Raw genomic sequence first — 17,994 nt, 5'->3', positions numbered from 1 at the left:
TGTTGCGTTATGCGAGGTTCATCTGTTTCCTTTCAGATATCTGTTTTGCCCTGTAGCTATTGTTAGCTACCTTGTGTTTTCTCTCCAAAGAGGATCCTTTTGTTTTGTATTCAGCTTTTTAAGTCAATGATCGTTTTATATATTGAAGGCTGCTCTTTTATGTCAAATCACACTTCTGTACTTCTAGGTCTCACAGAAAAAGGAGTCAACCCAGAAGACATAAAACAGAGGATCAGAAGTCTCTTGGGGATGTCATGGCTATTGAAACTGCCTTGGAAGATGTGAAAGTGAAAGAGGAACTGAAAAGAGGGCCAGATCTAGAGGAAGAGGAGAGAAACAAAATTATTGAGGGAGAAGGTGAGGGCCCTGCTCACTGATGGCAGATCACTTCAGTGAAGAACTGGGGCGAGCTATCTCTCTAAAACACATTTGTAAATAACTTGTCTGCTGTTGTTTATTTCTGTTGAAATATCAGCGGAGTCTTTCCCAATATTAAATCTATGCTCACTGAAATACACCATCATTTACAGCAGCAATTGATTTTTCCCTCTCTTTAAGGATTCAGTCCAAATAGCTTTCTTGGCAGAACTTGGAAATTCTGCCCAAACTGTTACAGGGTGGTAAAAATATATATTAGGGGAGGAATATTTTTAAATATTTCATAGAGAAACAAATAAATATATTTTGTGTACTACTTGGGAAAGGAATGATTTGTGCACTCCCTTGTGCACTTAATCTTTTCCCTTTCCCTCTCTTCCCATTTCTTATGGGGACTGTGAATAAAGTCAGCCTTAGGTTGTGTGGGATCCACAGCTGCTGCATGAGTCGAAGTTGCAGGTTTGGTTTTCTTCAAGTCTAGCTGTAGGAGGGAAGCTTTTCAGCTTTCTGTGCGTGGCTGAAGTTAATACCAGTCCATGACAGCTCCCAGTCCTTTATGATTTCTTCTGCATATGGTTAGTCCAAAGGCCTGACCTCAGCCAGCTTCCTGGAGGCTGTTTTTGTGATACCTTTTTATTCTTGGCTGCATATGAAAGGTTGCAATTCTTTCTGGGAGTAAGCTGCTTTTTTTCCCCCTAATGTGCGTGGTTAAGTAGTTGATGTGTCTATGGTGCACTCTTTGAGGCACTCTCTAGCATTTCATAAACACTAGTGAATTAATTTTCATATATTGTATATATCCATTATTTGTTTAGCATTTAGAGAAAACTGATGCTGCAAACTGTTTAGAGAACCTTGCTAATGATCTTAAAGGAAATCTGTGGAAGCTGTGGGAAACGAATTGAGGTCTTTGTTCAGTTCCAGAGTCTCTTAGCTAGACAGTGTATTTACTCTTTTCACGGGAAATGAGGAGTTTGAAAATCACTGTTGTACAGTGCAGATAGTTAATTTCTGTTGCCCTAAGCTTGGAAGTGTCAGCAGTGTGTTAAATTGTGTGCTCTTAGCTCTTGTACAAGTTCAACAGTTGATGCTTGTAATAAATGGCCCGAAAATGCTGATATCCCTCCGGAGACAGGAGATAAGTGACAAGGACAGATCGGAGATCCTTAGAATGGCAGAGGAACAATAAAGACTCTGTTCTAGCTGAATAGGTTCCAAATCATACACTTAAACTACATGTTAGGAGCTCTTTAACTGTTAGCACAGGAGGGAAAAACTTATTTTCAGCATCATTTCAGAAAGTGTCACTAGAACTAGACTGTATGCTTTGCAGTTTCTGGGAGGTCTAGTGCTCAGTGTGGCTGTTAGCAAATGTAAGAGTGTCTTAATGCAATATAGCAATTAAATACCAATGAGTTCTCTAGTTTCCTACAGCCTACTGTCTGCATTACCTCTCACAAGTGTCTTACAGTTTCATCTTGAAAAAGAAAGGAGCATCTGTTTGAATGGCCCTGCTCATGGCAATTTAGCTTCCCCCCCGCCCCCCGCCTTCCCTTTTTCTGTTTCTCTGGTTTTAATTTGGCTTGATTTTCTGCTTACACCAGAGAAGATGACCTTGAGAAGGAGGAAGAATGAGATTTTAAAGTAATCGTTGGTAGTTTCAAAGTAGGTCTTATGCTTCATGTTGGTTATTTGGACTAGGTGAGTATTAATAACTTGGAGGTTTTCAGAATTTCTGACCCAGATACCTTAAGGTGTGTTCTTCTGGTTTTTATGACTCAGCTTTACATTCATAATTTATTATGTTGCTATTAATGTATTTGGAATTCTTAGCAGGCTGTCTTGGGACTTGAAACTAAAAAGGGGAGTCTTTAATTTTTGTTCTTCTCAGGGTGAGCTAAGCAGCATAAATACATCTGTGAGTCAGCAGGTGCTACCTGCGATGCTGTGCCTGTTAGGAGTCCTGCAGACTTGGGCTACAAACCATATATCTTCCAGGATTCCTTTATTTTATAATGTGAGAAAAAGCAGTGAGATGCCTAACTGCAAAATAGTTGTGTGTTATTTTCCACCACATTTCATTAAATGGCATTCCCACATATCCTCTTGAGTGGTGCAATTGTAAACCAAGTACATAATTATATGAAATAATACTGTGATTGAGATGCCAGTAACCCAGAACTGAAAACTTTTTCTGTTGTTACCTGTTTGCAATAGGAATTTGGTGCATAATTGATTTTTCAAATGACCATTTGCTACGTGAGGGTTTTACTTCAGACAAGATCTTAAGAACTGGCCAATTGTCAGGTAGTGGCTGGTCTCTCACTGCTTTTTCTCCGGTGTTGCTTAAGCTGGCAATGTAAAGTCATTAAGAGATGAGGCTGTTTAATGGGATGGAAGGATTATCATGAAACAATGTCATAGCACAGGAGTTTGTCCTGGAGACTTTCAGGACTTTTCTAGCATCATATAGAAAAAAAAAAATGAGCCTTTTCAGAAATCTGCTAGAAGTCACTGTGGCCATCTAGATATTTGTAGCATGTGCTGTATGAGGTTCTGATAAGTGAGCAGACACAACCCCTAGAAGCAAGTAGAAGGTGTTTTCCTACCACTTCTGCTTTCTGCTCTTGTGTCAGTCACGTTCACATGTTCTGTTGGCATAGGTGAGGTACAGGATATAAACGCTGGGTGTGTAAGGGTTGCTCCAGGGTAATATTCTCTTCCTAGAAGTAAGGAATGCTGTTGAAAGTGAAAATGTGAACTCGGTGTTTAGGAGGAACTTTGGGATGGTGGAATAGTCTTTGTGATTACTTTTATCTACAGCAGCCTCCCCCATGGATTGAAGAAAAACCCTTGAGTGCAGCTATTACACAAACACAGATATCTTCTTGAAGGATGCAGTGCTGTATTAGAGGGATGTACTGGCAAAACTCTCCTGCTTTCTCCTGTGTTTAGTTTCATCTTCTCTGTGCTTGTGCTTCTGCTAGATTAATTTACAGTTTCTTTTTGAGCTGTTGACAGTACAAATTATTTAACTGATATCGTGGCTAAATTACTGATGCTGAAGTCCATTTCTGATTGGCTTTGCCCAGTACCAGGAGATACTGCTCTAGCAGAAAGTCCACACTCTTGTAGCAGCTTTTTATAATCTCATTGCCCAAATCTACGGTGTGTGGTGCTATGTAAGTGGTTTGATTTTGCCACCAACACCCCTTCCCCTCAAAGGTATTGTATACCTGCAACTTTAATGAACTCCTTATAGTATTTCACATTATCTCTAGACAAGCAAGTCTTCTCACCGTGAAAAAACATCATCACACTACTGTTTTCCATGTGGTCTAGCTCTGCTACATGTGCCTTTCTTCTTCAGCAGGACAGCTGACAGGCATTCCTCTGTTAACCCACCAGTTGATTTGTGCATGAAGATCCCTTTCCTTTCTAGAAGTATTCATGGTGGTTAGATAGGGACTTTGAATTTTACCTCACTTTTGCCTGGCTTCTGATTTTATACGTTCACTTGCAAAATCCTTTGTTCATCTTAATGCAAAAACTTTCAAGCAAAGTTCTACGTGCCAGCTGCTGTCACATTACCCATTCGGAAGTCAATAAAGCTGGTGAATGGCATTTGTTTTGGTGTTGGGTAGAGAATTCTCCAAGAGTATAGAGAGTAAATATGATCTGGTTTTGTGCAACTGGGGAAAAATCCAATTTGCCTTTCATTCAATATGTTTGTTTCTCTAAGGAAATTCAATATTCCTTTGTCTGTGATAGAACAAACCACTTTATCTGAGGGACTGCCTACACAAGTACAACAATAACTATTTGGGCTGGACTTGTTCCCATTTTTATAAATTAGCGTAAATAAAGTCATCAGACCAGAGTTCTGGGAAATGTGAAGCTTGAGGTATCCCCTCGATGATTTCAGCAGGGATTTTAGCACTTTATCATATTGTGGGATTATTCACCTTCTTTTTTCAGACCCTTCCTCCTGTAGATACCTCGTTACTGTGTGAGGGTTTATCTGATTTTCTGTTTACTAGGTTTAGCTGGTCAGCTTTGGACTAGTCATTAATGGAGGAGTCTGAGTAGGTTGGGATTTTGATGAAGCATCGTTATTAGGGTGAACAGTCTTTCTTTCGTTGTCATCAGCCCTCCTCCCCATCCTGTTAGTGGGAAAATGACCTTTTGCAGCAGAGTCATCTAGTCATAGCATCTGCGGATGAAAAACAATCTCTTATGAAATAAATTGAGCGCTGGCATCTGTCTGTGGAGCATCTATTATTTATTTTCCTTTGAGTGAACTGATAACTTCATTCATGAAGTGAGCGGAGAGTTGAGCAAAAGGAACATACATCATTTTAGATGGAACAAGGCAGAGGTGTGAAGGCTTCTCCTGTCCTAACCTAGAGATGCTCGCTCAGTGGCCAGCAGGAATTTTAATTACTGCTGTAAAACCAGAGTGTGTGGATCCTTTAACAGAGCTATATTGGGAGGATAGGTGGGGGAGACTTTTATGGGTCATTACTGCCTCTGGTAAAAATACTGAGCCGTCTCTCTGTTCAAGAAGTGTTTTTGTTGTCACAGCCATGTAAGAGACCTGCAGTGCTATGCAGATAAGATAAATGACATCAAGCTAGGAGAAACAAGGACAAATGGAGCGAGTGTTAGGAAAGGATATCTCAGGCACCGGTGCTGGCATGGTGTCTGTAATAGGCTTAGTTCAATGCTGTACTTGATTTATGCTTTAAAGGCATCTTTTAAAAAGACCTTACAGTAGAAATCTTTTGGTAATAATGATTCAGGTATCTTTGTTCAATTCTTCATTTCCTAGGGCGATTGAATGCATTGACACACAGTAATACTCAGATAAGAGCTTGCAAATAGAGGGAATGGTAAATGAGGGTGGTCCAGAGATTAGGGCAAACTAGTGATACAGAATGGTGGTCTCAAAACTTTTTTGATTGCACCCCGTTATCAGCAAGAAAAATTTGAGCACACCTGATATCTGTATAGTTATTTATAAAATCTGTGTATGTATTGCTGTGTTAATATATTATGTCCGTTATAAAACATACATAAAAAGAGAGATTTAAAAAAGGATGAGGTAAAGATAAAAGACACACTATTTTAAAGGTATATTTTATTTATTAAGGGTACAAAAATGTTTTCTTCCTGCACCCCGGTGGATGGTTTTGCGCACCCCGCTTTAGAGATGACTGATGCAGAAAACTTGAAATACAGAGTTAGGGCTAATGTAATATATTACATGTTTTTTTGATACACTGTCTGGTTTCGTAGGGGTTTAGATATTTTCCCTCCTGGCAACATTTGTTTTGGCAGCCTTTCTGCTCCAGTCAAGAATTAAATAGTCTATAGAAATGACAGAAGGCTTTTCTTTCTGAAGTGGGCTTCTCTAAGTCAGTGCTGAAGTACAGCTGAATATGTCTACAGCTTTCAGTCTGCCTGTTTGAAAGGAACTGAAATACCATAATGTACTACGTTAGCCCAGCACTGAGCTTTTTAGTGAATGGAGAAAAACGTTAAATGCCCAGAAATCTTGGCATGTGAAGCTAAATGTTGCCTATTCTCTTGCAACAGGTGACTGCAAAGCGAAGGCCCGTCCTCCAAAAATAAAAGGTGAAAGGAAGAAGAAGCACCTTTTCCATCAACACCAGCACCATCTGCAAGCACCTCAGCCTCCTCTGCAGCCGCAGCAGCCGCCGCTGCCGCCGCCACCTGCACCACAGCAGCAGCTGGCCGAGGGCGAGGCGCCGGCAGCGCGGCCACCGCTGCCCCCAGCAGCGCCCGCGTCGTCCGCAGCAGAGAAGATCTTGCCCCCAGCTCCCCTGAACGTTATCCAGCCCTCGGAGACACCAGTTGAGGAAGATGACTTTAAACCCCGGCCAATCATTCCCATGCTTTATGTGGTTCCACGGACCAAAAAGGTGGTGTTTGACAAGGAGCGCATGTCCTGCCAGCAGGCCTTTGAGCAGTTTGCCACCCAAAAGAGTCCAGGCTGGCGGGAGCAGACGGTCCCTATGGAAATCCCTGTGAAGGAGGAGGAGAATGTAGAAGCAGAAAATACAGAAGTCGCTACAGAGGTCAGTGATTTACATGTGTGCATGGCTGAGGAGGTGGCTATAAGATTTGCTAGTTTTAAGCAACAAGTTGAGGAGCAAACCTGGAATGAGGGGAGTCCTCGGTTGTGCCCGAGCCTCCAGTGGAGTAGTGCCATGTTGGTGAGCCATAGAGTGCTTTGACAGGAAGAAGTTGATTATGTTCTCACAGTTCAGTCCATCATTGCATTGATGTTAACCGACTAATTAAACTTATTGTCTTCAGAAGATAAAATAGAGACCCTCTTTACCTGCTACTAAAAGTACAGCTAATACTGAAATGAGCATCTCAAATGGTAGACAGACCCAGCACAAGCAAGTGGCAGCTGCTGCAGAGCCAGAGCAACTATTCTAAGAGTGGTAGAACCAAACAATCCCCAGGGGAGCTTTGGTTGCACCAACATTTTAATAATTCTCCTCCCTTGTTTCTGACTTCTCCAGCTGATGTGCTTTACGCTTCCAGGTGTTGGCCTGCTATGTAGTGTTGCCTAGGGATCTTTTCCATCGTGAGATTTAGCATTGGAGAAGTTGGCAGCAAACTTTTTCATGGACAATGCAGTCCGTGACATGTAATCTGTCTTGGGCATCTCTTTTCCTCGGGGAGTGCTTTCCTGAGGACGGTTTCCAGAAGAGGAAGGAGGGTAATGTTTAGGAATTAGCAGCAAGTCAGATCAATATGATGTAGCTCTGTTTACCTCCGTGATGCTGCTGAAAGAGCCAAGGGAACGGCAAAGCACTGAAGTTGTGGGGATGGGGGAAATGTGTGTTGCCATACTGGCAGGGCACGGTTAGCTTACCTTTCATGTAAATGTTTCTGAGACATAAGGGCTTCAGACTAGAGAGTTAAAAACTGCTATGCTATGCTGGGCTGCCGTAAGTACCTTCATTCTTCTCGTGTTTGTGTAACGTGGAACATACTTGGATTTCATTCTTAATGCTGTAGCACTGCTGCTTGTCTTCACGTTTGTGAGCCAAAGCACGTGGTGCTGTTGATTTGTGGTGCAAAGTGACTCGTGTAACGCACTCAGCGCCTCGCCCGAGAGGGCTGGGAGCCCCTGTCGTTAGGCTGCATGCAGGATTTCAGTGTTGGCTGCTACACGGGGCGGTGGGGACGGTACAATATAAATATGCTTGTCATAAAACACACTGTAATGTTCTAGTAAAATGTTTCTGGTCCTATATACCCTATACATAATTTTTGTGCTAGAGTTCCTAGCTGTTCATGTGATTGACCGGACTTTTCATAAGCTAACGGAATTGGCAGGCTTGAAGCTGTTCTGATTTTAAGGAATCACTATAGTTTCATTTACCTGACATACTAAGAGATAGCATTGGCTTTATCTACCACAATAATTGGCTCGGGAGGCTTTATTGATTGCAGCCAAAAGGCAGTGAAAAGTTTGCTGTGTAAATTCAAGAATTCTTTATGACAAGGATTCTGCCTCTGTTGTCCTGTACTCTCCTTTGCTTGCCAAGATATTTTGGGGTTCCCATCGAGCTTGTTCTGGTTTGTTACAGACTGCCTCTGCTTTTTTGAAAATGAAGATGGAGATAAAAAAGAGTCGTCGTCATCCACTGGGCAAACCACCAACCCGCTCCCCATTGTCGGTGGTTAAACAGGAGACCTCGAGTGATGAAGGTGAGTGCACTGGCGTTAGGAATGCTCGTATGTCTTGTCTGATCTGAAAAATTGCTGAAGCCGTTAACATAACTGGATGGCCTGAAACTTTCTGTGTTACACTTAACTGGTAGAAAATGCAGCATGTTCCCATTTTGATAACCCAGCTGGAAACAAGATTCATCTGTGGGAGGTGTCCCTTCTCACCTCCCACCTCTTTTTCTCTCAAGAAAAATATTTTGCTGGCTGCAGAATGAGGCAGCGTTTTGGGCAAAGGGAAAAAAGAGTTCATAGAAAATAACATTTTTAAGTAAAAGCTCGGCCTTAGATATTGTATTAAAATGAGATCTGTTTACCTCAGAGGAAAGTGGAGGTTAGGTCTGCTGTTTTATGTATAGGGAAAGTCAATTCTAACTTTTTGGTTGGCTTTTTAATTCATGTGAATGTTTGGGTCCAACTTTTCTTGGCAGATCCAGAAATGAGAATTAGAAAGTCTCTCAGTGCTTAACTGTACATCACTGGTTTTTCTTTTCCCACATTCTAGTCACTGTGAATGCCATAAGAGTCTGGGCCAAAAAAAAAAAAGGCTCTTATCTCTCACTTTTGTTGTGTGGTGTAATTTACCACTTCTGGGTCTTGCCCACATGATAAAGTACTCAGAACATAGAAAAGTCCACAGTAAGAAGCTTTTGCATGCTGGGGCAGGTACCTGAAGGTGTAGCTGGCACTCCATGCTTTCAAGGTACTTGCAACTTTATATTCAAAAGAACGACGTCTTTCCTGTTCCCTTCCTTTTAGAGAACATACTGATTTTAGAGAAACTTTGGGTAGGAGGGGGATGTTCTGTACATACACAGCTCCATTTCCTTACCAAGGATGATGCATTTGATGTCTTGCATATGTGTAATGTGGAGTGAAGCGCTGAAAGGCAGTTGAGAGTAGTTCTCTTGTTTTGGTGTGAGACCTTGCAACAAACTTTTGTGCTGAAGGATCCTCCTTAAACAGATTCTTTTCACTGTGTTGACTTGTTGGATGGTGTACGGGGACTTTGCTGGCTGACTCAGGAGCAACTTTCTGTGAAAGCTGGTGTTTCTTAGGGACTGATTTACAGCACTGCTGGGCAAAATCTGATCAAACAGATTCTTCTCTTCGCTGCCAGGGAATAGAAGCAGCTCTCTGCACTCCTTGCTTTTTCAGGGCTAATGTATAAGGATGATCTGGAGGCTGCAGTGAGGAAGAGTGAGCATGTAAATTAAGGGAATGCATATGCTACACTGAGATTCAGCTGAGACAAATTGTTAGTCTTTTCTACTTGCGTATAACTTGTTTGAAATGTAGGAGCCATCCTGAATGCTGTGTGTCACCTAGAATCCATCCTGGATGAGTGAAGGTGATGATAACACACAACAGTAATTTCCTTTTTTTCTCTCAGTCTGTCACTCTGGATTATGATGCTGGTTTCATTGATTTCACTGGTATCATAAATCCTTGTCTGTCTCCTGATGTGCCTTGACTAAAATTTGGAGAAACATGTGGCTTGGTTTTTGGCTCATGTCTTAAAATGTCATTAAAGATGCTTGATTTCTTCAAAAGCTGAGGATTGATCTCTGCTTTGACAGTAAGACGTCTTGAAAGTATCAGTCTGCATACCTGAGGTCACCGGTCTTTTTAAAATTCTGTCTGTGCCTTACACGAGGTGTGGACACGTAAGCACGTGTAGCTGAAGTTAAGACTGTAGAACACGTCCTGGTGAATGTTTTGTAGCGAGGGCCAGCTCTGGTCTGAGACACCCTGAACGGGCAGGCGGCTCCTGGCGTGAGCAGGATCTCTCTCTAGGAAGGAAAGCCTAACTCCCCCGCTGGCAAGGCTCTTTCTGTTTGTCTCCCTTTCCAGCAGAATCCTGTGCAGTGTTGTGGAAAAGGCTATGGTATTAGCAATTATTGTTAGCCTTTGGATACCACGATAAAAACAAAAATATAGTAAGAAAAGACACTTTTTAGGAAGTAACCCTCATTTGAAGTGTGACAGAGAAACACAGACAGCATTCATCATCTCAGGAAAAAGGGATTGATTAATTAAACACAATAAAATTTCCCACGTTGTCTGGCAAATGTGTATCAGATTGGTTGGGGGGAACGTTTAAAGTCTGAGATGTAAACTTAGCCATTAGTGTTTTACTACAAGTTCCTTTTATTCTTTCTGGTAACCTAAGACACAGAAAATCTTTTATAAAAGGGAGGTAGAAATGGGGAGGAGAGTAGACTTGTTGAGAGCAGAACATTAACTGCTATTTCCAGTAATTAACAGTGAAGCAGTGAACAGTTTGGTTTAATGTGCTGAGCTCTGGGGATAATGTTCCACTAAAATGTTTTTGAGTTCCCCTGGCCAAAGCTGTTCTTTTGGAAACTTTGCAGATTGACAATGCAATGAGTGATTTACACTTAGTCTTGTGTGGAAAATTTCTTTTAACACTTACAGTGACTCAAAGTTCCTTAATAAGGAATGGTAAGAAACTTGGACCCCAAACTGACAGAAATGGGTTCTGCGGTGGTTTAATCATAAAATGCCAAGGGCCTTTTAAAGGTTTTGTAAAAACAAAGAATTAGCAAACTAATTAGCACAAGCAGTACCTATCAGAGCTCTGGCAGAAGAAGCCGTGGTGGTGAATGCAAATTGAAGGCTTAGTGGTGTGTGCTTGATGGAAATAGCTGTGAAGCAGCTGCAGAAGAGTAAAATGAAAGCTTGAACCCAAGATATCTCATGGCCAGGGTTTGCCTTTGCAGAAACAGGTACAGGATGCACTTTGGGAAGGTGGAAGCAGACTTGCTGCTGAGCAGTGGGAATTGGGGGCTGGCCTAACTAAACCAGCCCAGACTGCATGCACCTCTTCTACGGAATGCAGTCCCAGATGGAGAAAGAAAAGGGGGGTTTCCTTCCACTTGCATCATGCATTTTCAGCTTGGCTTCATTAGAAGGATGTTGTAGGTTTGCATAGCTAGAAAGTGGAGAGAGTTATGAAGGCAATAAATCTAGATTCTTCTCCGTCTTCCTCATGGCCAGTTCCGTTAGGTCATCGGTGTCTCTATCGGTCTATCCTACCCATGAAGTGGAGATTATATCCCTTTAAGAAAGTATTTGAGGCATACACATATTGAGGAACCACGGATGAGTTGAATGTTCTTATTTATTGAACAATTTGTGTTGTTGAAACAGGTTAACCCTACCTTGCCATGTTTTGCCTCTACTGACCATTGTTTTGGGATTTTTTTTTGTCTTTCTAGAAACATTTCCATTTTCTGGAGAGGAAGATATGAGTGACCCAGAGGCTTTGAAATCTTTACTTTCCCTCCAGTGGAAGAATAAAGTCCATAATTTCCCAGCTGAAAGAAAATTCAATGCAGCTGCTGCCCTGAGCGAGCCATACTGTGCTGTGTGTACCCTCTTTTACCCATATAACCAGGTAATTCCTGATGCTGCTCAGACGGACGCGTTGGTGCTGGGTACTGAGTGGTGGCTACCGGGTAAATTATGCAGAACTTCAGTGTAAAGGGAGAAGAGTCATACAGATTTGCACACCAAAGAAGTGTGTTTAGATTTGGCAGAGGCAGTGGATGGAGCCTTTTTTGTTATCTTTCCTGGATTCTCTGGCTTCCTCAGCTTTCGTTTTTTAAATCACACTTAAAGAGCTTTGCACTGCAAACACTATTTCATGCAGAGAAACGATGCCACGTTGGGCATGTGATGGCTCTTGTTTAGATAGAGACCTGGGCTTCTGAATATATGCAAACAAGCAACAAAATAGAAATTTACTGAGTAAGCACATACATCATTTTTTTGGAAACTACCAATATGCTTTGGGATACGTTATGAGCAGAAAGGCAGAATTTATCAGATGAATGAGTTATTTGCCCAGTTGTGTATTGATTTGTTCTTGCATGCTTATAGAGCCAAATCTGGCTTTGTGTGTCCACTAGGAATACGTGCCTTAGATGCATATATAGGTGTTGGAAGCTCTTTCTGATAAAAGCAGAACCCACCTCCCCCTTCAATAAAAATATCTTGATTTATTATACAGATGGAAAATAAAATATTTGTTCTGATTGCTGGATGTTGTTGTATAATGGTTGTAAGGAAAACTGGGTACAGCTGGGCTGTTTTAATCCATTGTTTTTAACTTTGGTCTGCTACCAGAAACCTTGAAATGTCCTTCAGGAGAAATTCTTGCAGAAAGAGTAGGGAAGGATGCCAAAAGGATGGGAGGCAGGGGGGAAGGTCTTGCTTTTATTAATATTTTCCTTTTTTTTTTTTTCCCCCCCTTGGTGTTTTCAGCTGCGATTTAGGAATTTAGATTTTTACAGAAGAAAAACAGGGAAAGCTTCTCATTATTCTGATGCTTTTTTGAGCTTTCAAAATAAATTACAGATCCCAGCACAGGCCTAAGGAAGAGAGAGGGGAGCAAAAGGCAGGGGTGGGGGTGTGCGTGAGAAGACAGGATTTAGAGTTCGTTATTTGTGCTGCATGGCGTTAGGTGTTGGCTGACTTTTTTTGCAAGGGGAGTGCTCTGCCTTTAAAGATAAAGCTGTGACTGGGGAAGAGGCGATTCCATATGATGGTATTTTCTCTTTAAGTCTTTACAGATGGATAAGGAAGCTGTCCCACTCTCTGTGGGGGAGACCACCTCTTTCGTCCATCTTTCTAAATGCGGACAAAAGACCAAGCCTCTCATCCCGGAGATGTGCTTTACCTCAAGTGGAGAAAACACTGAGCCCCTTCCTTCAAATTCATATATTGGAGAAGATGGAACCAGTCCTTTGATATCCTGTGCCAAATGCTGTCTGCAAGTTCATGCTAGTGAGTGTTTCCTTCTTCACCAAAGTGTTTTGGGTATTGAGAACCTCACAAGTTTGTATGTTGCCTATATTTGAATTCTTCTTGGCACGCTTGCTAGACCTGTCGCTCCCACTCTTTCCTTTTCTGGTACTAGTATGTGTATATATTAGAGTCCATCTTGGCAGTCGCTGATCTTAGAAGTGCACACAAACATTCTTTTTACTGTTTGTTTTGTTGGCTGATTCTTCTCTGTCTCACAGAAAAGATTATTTCTTTTGTTATCTTTCAGTTTTTGTAATAAAGCAGCAATCACAAAGCTGATAGCGCTCTTTTCGCTTGTTCAAATATTGGTCTGCTGGGTAAGGTTGTACTGTTCTTGCGTGCATCAGAGATTATGGAGTAGTTTCTGAGATATATTTTATTAGCATCTGTGTTACTGTTTATAGGAATGGCACTTGATTACAAAAAAGAACATATGTCTATTTGTTTCCCTGATAGTTATGTCTAAAAGATCTGATTAATCCTGGTGGAGTATACCTTCACTGTAGATTGTACGACATCTAGTTAACATTTGCACTCGTGCTAGGAAATGTGACGAATTACTGTTCAGCTATTTGATCTTGACAGATGGGAAATCTTATTTAACTTGCATCAGCTGGAATTACTTTTGTTGTTCCAATTTTATAGTCCACAGGTCACTGTGCAGCTCAGCATGACTGTCTCTTGTGGGGAACTAGAATGCAACTTTTTATTTCTGTACTGCATCTGCGATTATGGTCACTTCTGGCTAATAAGAGCAGGTGATGCAGAGTGAGCATGAAGATAAAGACTGCTTTCTTACTTCACAGATGCAGTCAGAACAGAGATGCTGCATCTTGTATGTCCATATGTCTTCAATCTATCAAAATAGTTTCAGTGGCCAAACTATGTAGGGACAGAGTGCTGTGGGCAAGGTGATGTTAATCTGCAGTCTCAGACAGAGTTTAGTTTTCTGTTTGGCTGTGCCTCTACCCTTGAGGATAGGACAGAAGTTAAATCTAGTCTGATGTAGTCTCCAGTGTCGTCTTGTTTCCTTGTTGCTGTTTGTACTTCTAGACTGTGATATCCCTTTGACTTTGCTGCAGAGAATCCATTTGCTTTTATTATAGGATTGCAGCGTTGAGGTGTATTTTGGCTAATCTGGCAGCATGCTGTAAAACCAGTTGGCAGGCTGCTTGTTATTGAGAAGTGCCCTCACCCAGCTGTGCTAGATTATGACAACAGCAAGGACGTACAGAGAAGAAAGTTTTTGTGAAGCTTTCTGGGCTTTTAAGGTGTTGACAAAATCCAAAAAAAGAACATGATTTTCTTGTTCTGTTAGGATCATCCTTACGGGGCAGTCTGGTGTTCAGTAAGTGTGACTATTTCTCCCCTCAGATCCCATACTCCAGCTACCTGTGGTCCTGAAGCAAGAAATCAATACTGAAATTTCAGCCTTTTCTACACCATTTTGAGCTCCAGCAGTATTTCAGTTAAGGGTGTTTGTTTCTTTCAGCTGAATTTCCGGATCAGTTTTTTAGACTGAACGCCCCTGCCCATTTTCTAGGACTGGGTTGAATCTGCTTGCTTGATTTGCTGTAGGATGAAAAGAGACTTCAGATGTGGAAAACAGCTGCGGATCTATATTATTGACTTTTTTTGACATAATGTTTATCTGGTTAAGTGGATGATTTTTATAAATCAGGTTATTGTGGCAATCTCAGTGCTTTCTGATAACTTCTTTTAAGTTTCATTCAGTAATTTGAGGCTGTCATTCCCAGTTGAAATTTTATGTTTGGTTTTATTAGGATAGGTAAAGTCTGTGAGATGAGCTGTGTGTTAATTAGGATGCTGGCCAGCAATCTATGATACGTTTAATTCTCTGCTCACTGTGCAAGCTTACAGGAATCGCATAGATCCACTTTTTCAAAACTATTTCAGTGTCTTTTCCCCATTATCTTGAGTGGCAAACCTCAGTGCCTTTTACAGAATTCTAAGGGATTTTTAGTCTTCTTTCCCTGTCTTTATAATGGGTATAATACTACTTTACTATTTTGGTGCTGCAGAGAAGTATGTAGGAGGATTTGGTGCTTGCTTATTACAGTAATTGATGCTCTGTAAAATCAGATGTGTCTAACACTTTGTATAACCAGAAATTAGTAGTATTTTAAATACTGTTAAATATGCGAAATGCAGGTTTTTAATTTCCTTGCAATATTACTGGGTTTGTCCTTCCTCACAATACCACTTGGCAAAGATGACTGCTCCAATCATGCTAAAATTCAGTGGTCTTAACTGTTCTAATGTGTGAGTGCATCCCAGCAGTAGTGGCATCACTTTTGAGCCCAGCTCTTGCCTGAAGAATCAAAGTACTCCTATTGTAGTCCTTGCAAAAGAGGAGAAAAAAAAAAAAACGTTGAGGGTTACCTGTGTGTGGGGTTTTTTTTGTTCATTTTTAGACCTTCTGGTCCCAAATTCTGCCCCCCTTCCCAAATTTGACCTTCCTTAAGACTTTTGTCTGAACCTAGACTATCGAATATAATTAGTCGAATGCTACACTTGATTTCAGAGATACTTCTGAATTGAAAAGTCAACGAGTCAATAGTACAGATATGTTAGCAAAACTCTGAAGAATATAACTTTGTTTCTTTCAGGCTGTTACGGAATACGTCCGGACTTGGTGAATGAAGGTTGGTCTTGCTCACGGTGCTCAGCCAACGCATGGGCAGCGGTAAGCATCTTCTCTTCTGGAGCCAAAAGAAAACTTACTGTGGAAATTAATTAGATACTTCAACAGAGATGGGTGGTGGGAGGGTACGGTTTGCCTTTGCATCCCAGATGCAGTGTAGTAATTTTTTGGGAAGGATAGGCAGTCTGTCAGATTTTTGGTCCAGCTCTGAAGGAGTTTTGTTCCTACAGGAATGTTGCCTGTGTAATCTCAGGGGAGGAGCTCTTCAGATGACCACTGATGGGCGGTAAGTGGTGTTTTTAAATATTTTGTCCTTCGTATTGCATCTAATGTTCTGGTGTGGTGAGTTTGGTCTCGATGCTCAGTGTAGCAGCTGGTTTGGGCGTTATGGAGGTAACTTTGCTACTCGCTGACTTGGCAGGATGAGCTTGTCTGTGCTGTCTTACACTTCGCACCAGGCTTCTCAAAAGCAGAGGTAGCAGGTAACATGGCTCTGAAAGCTGTTAAATTTGGTTTATTCTTAGAGAAAAGTATTTTCAGAGAATGTTTAGTATCATGCAAGATCAGATGCCTGGAAGGTTGATCCCTGTTTTTCCAGAGACATTTACCTTGTATGACCGTGATTAACAGTCAGTTGATAATGTTGCCAAGGCTGCCAGCCATCATAAATATGTCTTGATACTGAGGGAGCCAGAGAAATGTTAACTGCCCTCTTGAGTATTTAATTCAAGTAATGGTGGACTCTGATTTGTCTTCTCACTTTTTTTTTTCCCCAGTTGGGTTCATATAATCTGTGCTATTGCTGTCCCCGAGGCCCGTTTTCTCAATGTAATAGAGCGTCATCCTGTGGATATCAGTGCTATTCCAGAGCAGAGATTGAGACTGGTAGGTGTCTTTTACCTGTGGAGAGTGTTTGTGAACACGAGCCAAAAAAAAAGGCTTTAACTAGACAGCCAAACATTGTGTGGGATCATAAAGTAGCTGAGATTGGAGGTGATGTTCTCGCTCTTATTTCCAACAAATGCACCAAGAAGTTGTATCATTTGGATGTCTGATGAGGTGCTGTCTCAGTGCTGTGACAAACCAAGGAGTGTGCTCTTACCCTAGGCAGAGTCTGGGCCGCTTACCCACCTGGCAGTCAGGTCTAAACAACCTGAAAGCTCCGTTTAGTACTGCATAGCGGGAGCATGAAGGGATGTGGTAACTAGAAAGAAGCTGACATATTGCTGACTTGTTCATCTGTAATTTGATTCGTCTTTCTTTACAATATTTCTCTTTTCTGTCAAGAAATCTCTTGTAGCAATTAATAAACATTTCTTTGTGGACATGACTGCAAGGCGAGACTGCAAAGATTTTAATGAAAGTCCAGCTACAACTTGTAATTTAGTTGCATTAAGGATTAGTAATGGATGATTCATTAGTTTAGAGCAATTAATCTTAATGTTAGTTAATGCCCCATCACTATAGTGTGTTGTTGCAAAATAAATTGTGCTTTTGCTGCTTTTTTTGTAGAGAAGTCAGCTGGGCGACAGTTGGGAGTGTGGTACGGGGGAAGGTGATGTAGCAGTGATACATTGGTTAGCGTTGATGTATTTGTTAACTGCACAGCTATTTAGTGCAGGCAGCCCAGCCTGGATGAGAGAGGAGGAAGAATCTGTCTGCTTCCAGAGTTATTTCTCTGTTGTGCAAATGGGTTTTGTACACAAATGTGAACGTAAAAAGCATTCATTATTCAGGTGGAGTGATGGAGCAATGTGATGCGAGAGTGATAAATCTTGCAGCAGTGGTTCTTTATGGATCATCTGACATTTCCAGCATGCATCCTCTTCATTACCAGCACTTGTAACGATGAACTAAAAATCCTTTTACACAAGACTCACTTTTATTGCTTAATGGAGCCTCTCAAGGAAACATGACTTAATTCTTTAACTCTTCTGTGGCTGCCTCACAATCCTGTAGAGCCAGGGCAGTGTTAACATACCTAAAACTGTTGCCTCATTCTGCTCCGGAGCGTTGGCTCTGCCAGCCAAAGCCTTGCACAGACTTGCTACATGTCTTTCTGTTCTCTTCCTGAATTAAAGCTTCATCGTTTTGTTGATTTCTTCAGCACTGTATTTCATTCACACTTCATGTTTTCTTCATGTCTCAGGAAAGGTAGAGAATTTTTATATCAAGTACCTTGACTGACACCATCTAATGATGTGATTTACAGACACCTGTTCCTTATGCTGAAGTTAGTAAGAGCCTGGTTTGTAGCTCAATTCTTGACAAAGCCTGGCTTTAAGCACTTCACTTGGAAAGTGTTAGCATGGATGGTGCTGCATGTTGCTTCATCATAATCAGAG

At 41.4% G+C, this 17,994-nt stretch overlaps 1 protein-coding gene across 3 annotated transcripts in view; it reads left to right on the top strand.

Moving 5' to 3' along the window:
- The window catches only part of KDM4B (lysine demethylase 4B), a 92,735-nt gene that overhangs the window by 62,213 nt on the left and 12,528 nt on the right, over window positions 1-17,994 (top strand). For all 3 annotated transcript variants that reach the window (XM_074808496.1, XM_074808495.1, XM_074808494.1), the window contains 8 exons: window positions 188-357; window positions 5,977-6,479; window positions 8,013-8,133; window positions 11,394-11,572; window positions 12,741-12,963; window positions 15,615-15,691; window positions 15,880-15,935; window positions 16,426-16,534. In XM_074808496.1, the coding sequence (XP_074664597.1) occupies window positions 188-357; window positions 5,977-6,479; window positions 8,013-8,133; window positions 11,394-11,572; window positions 12,741-12,963; window positions 15,615-15,691; window positions 15,880-15,935; window positions 16,426-16,534 (1,438 nt within the window). The remainder of the gene's footprint in view (window positions 1-187; window positions 358-5,976; window positions 6,480-8,012; window positions 8,134-11,393; window positions 11,573-12,740; window positions 12,964-15,614; window positions 15,692-15,879; window positions 15,936-16,425; window positions 16,535-17,994) is intronic.

The sequence above is a fragment of the Strix aluco genome, chromosome 29 (assembly GCF_031877795.1).
Source record: "Strix aluco isolate bStrAlu1 chromosome 29, bStrAlu1.hap1, whole genome shotgun sequence".
Taxonomy (NCBI): domain Eukaryota; kingdom Metazoa; phylum Chordata; class Aves; order Strigiformes; family Strigidae; genus Strix; species Strix aluco.
The sequence above is the reverse complement of the archived record's forward strand: the minus strand, read 5'-3'. Positions and strand labels throughout refer to the sequence as shown.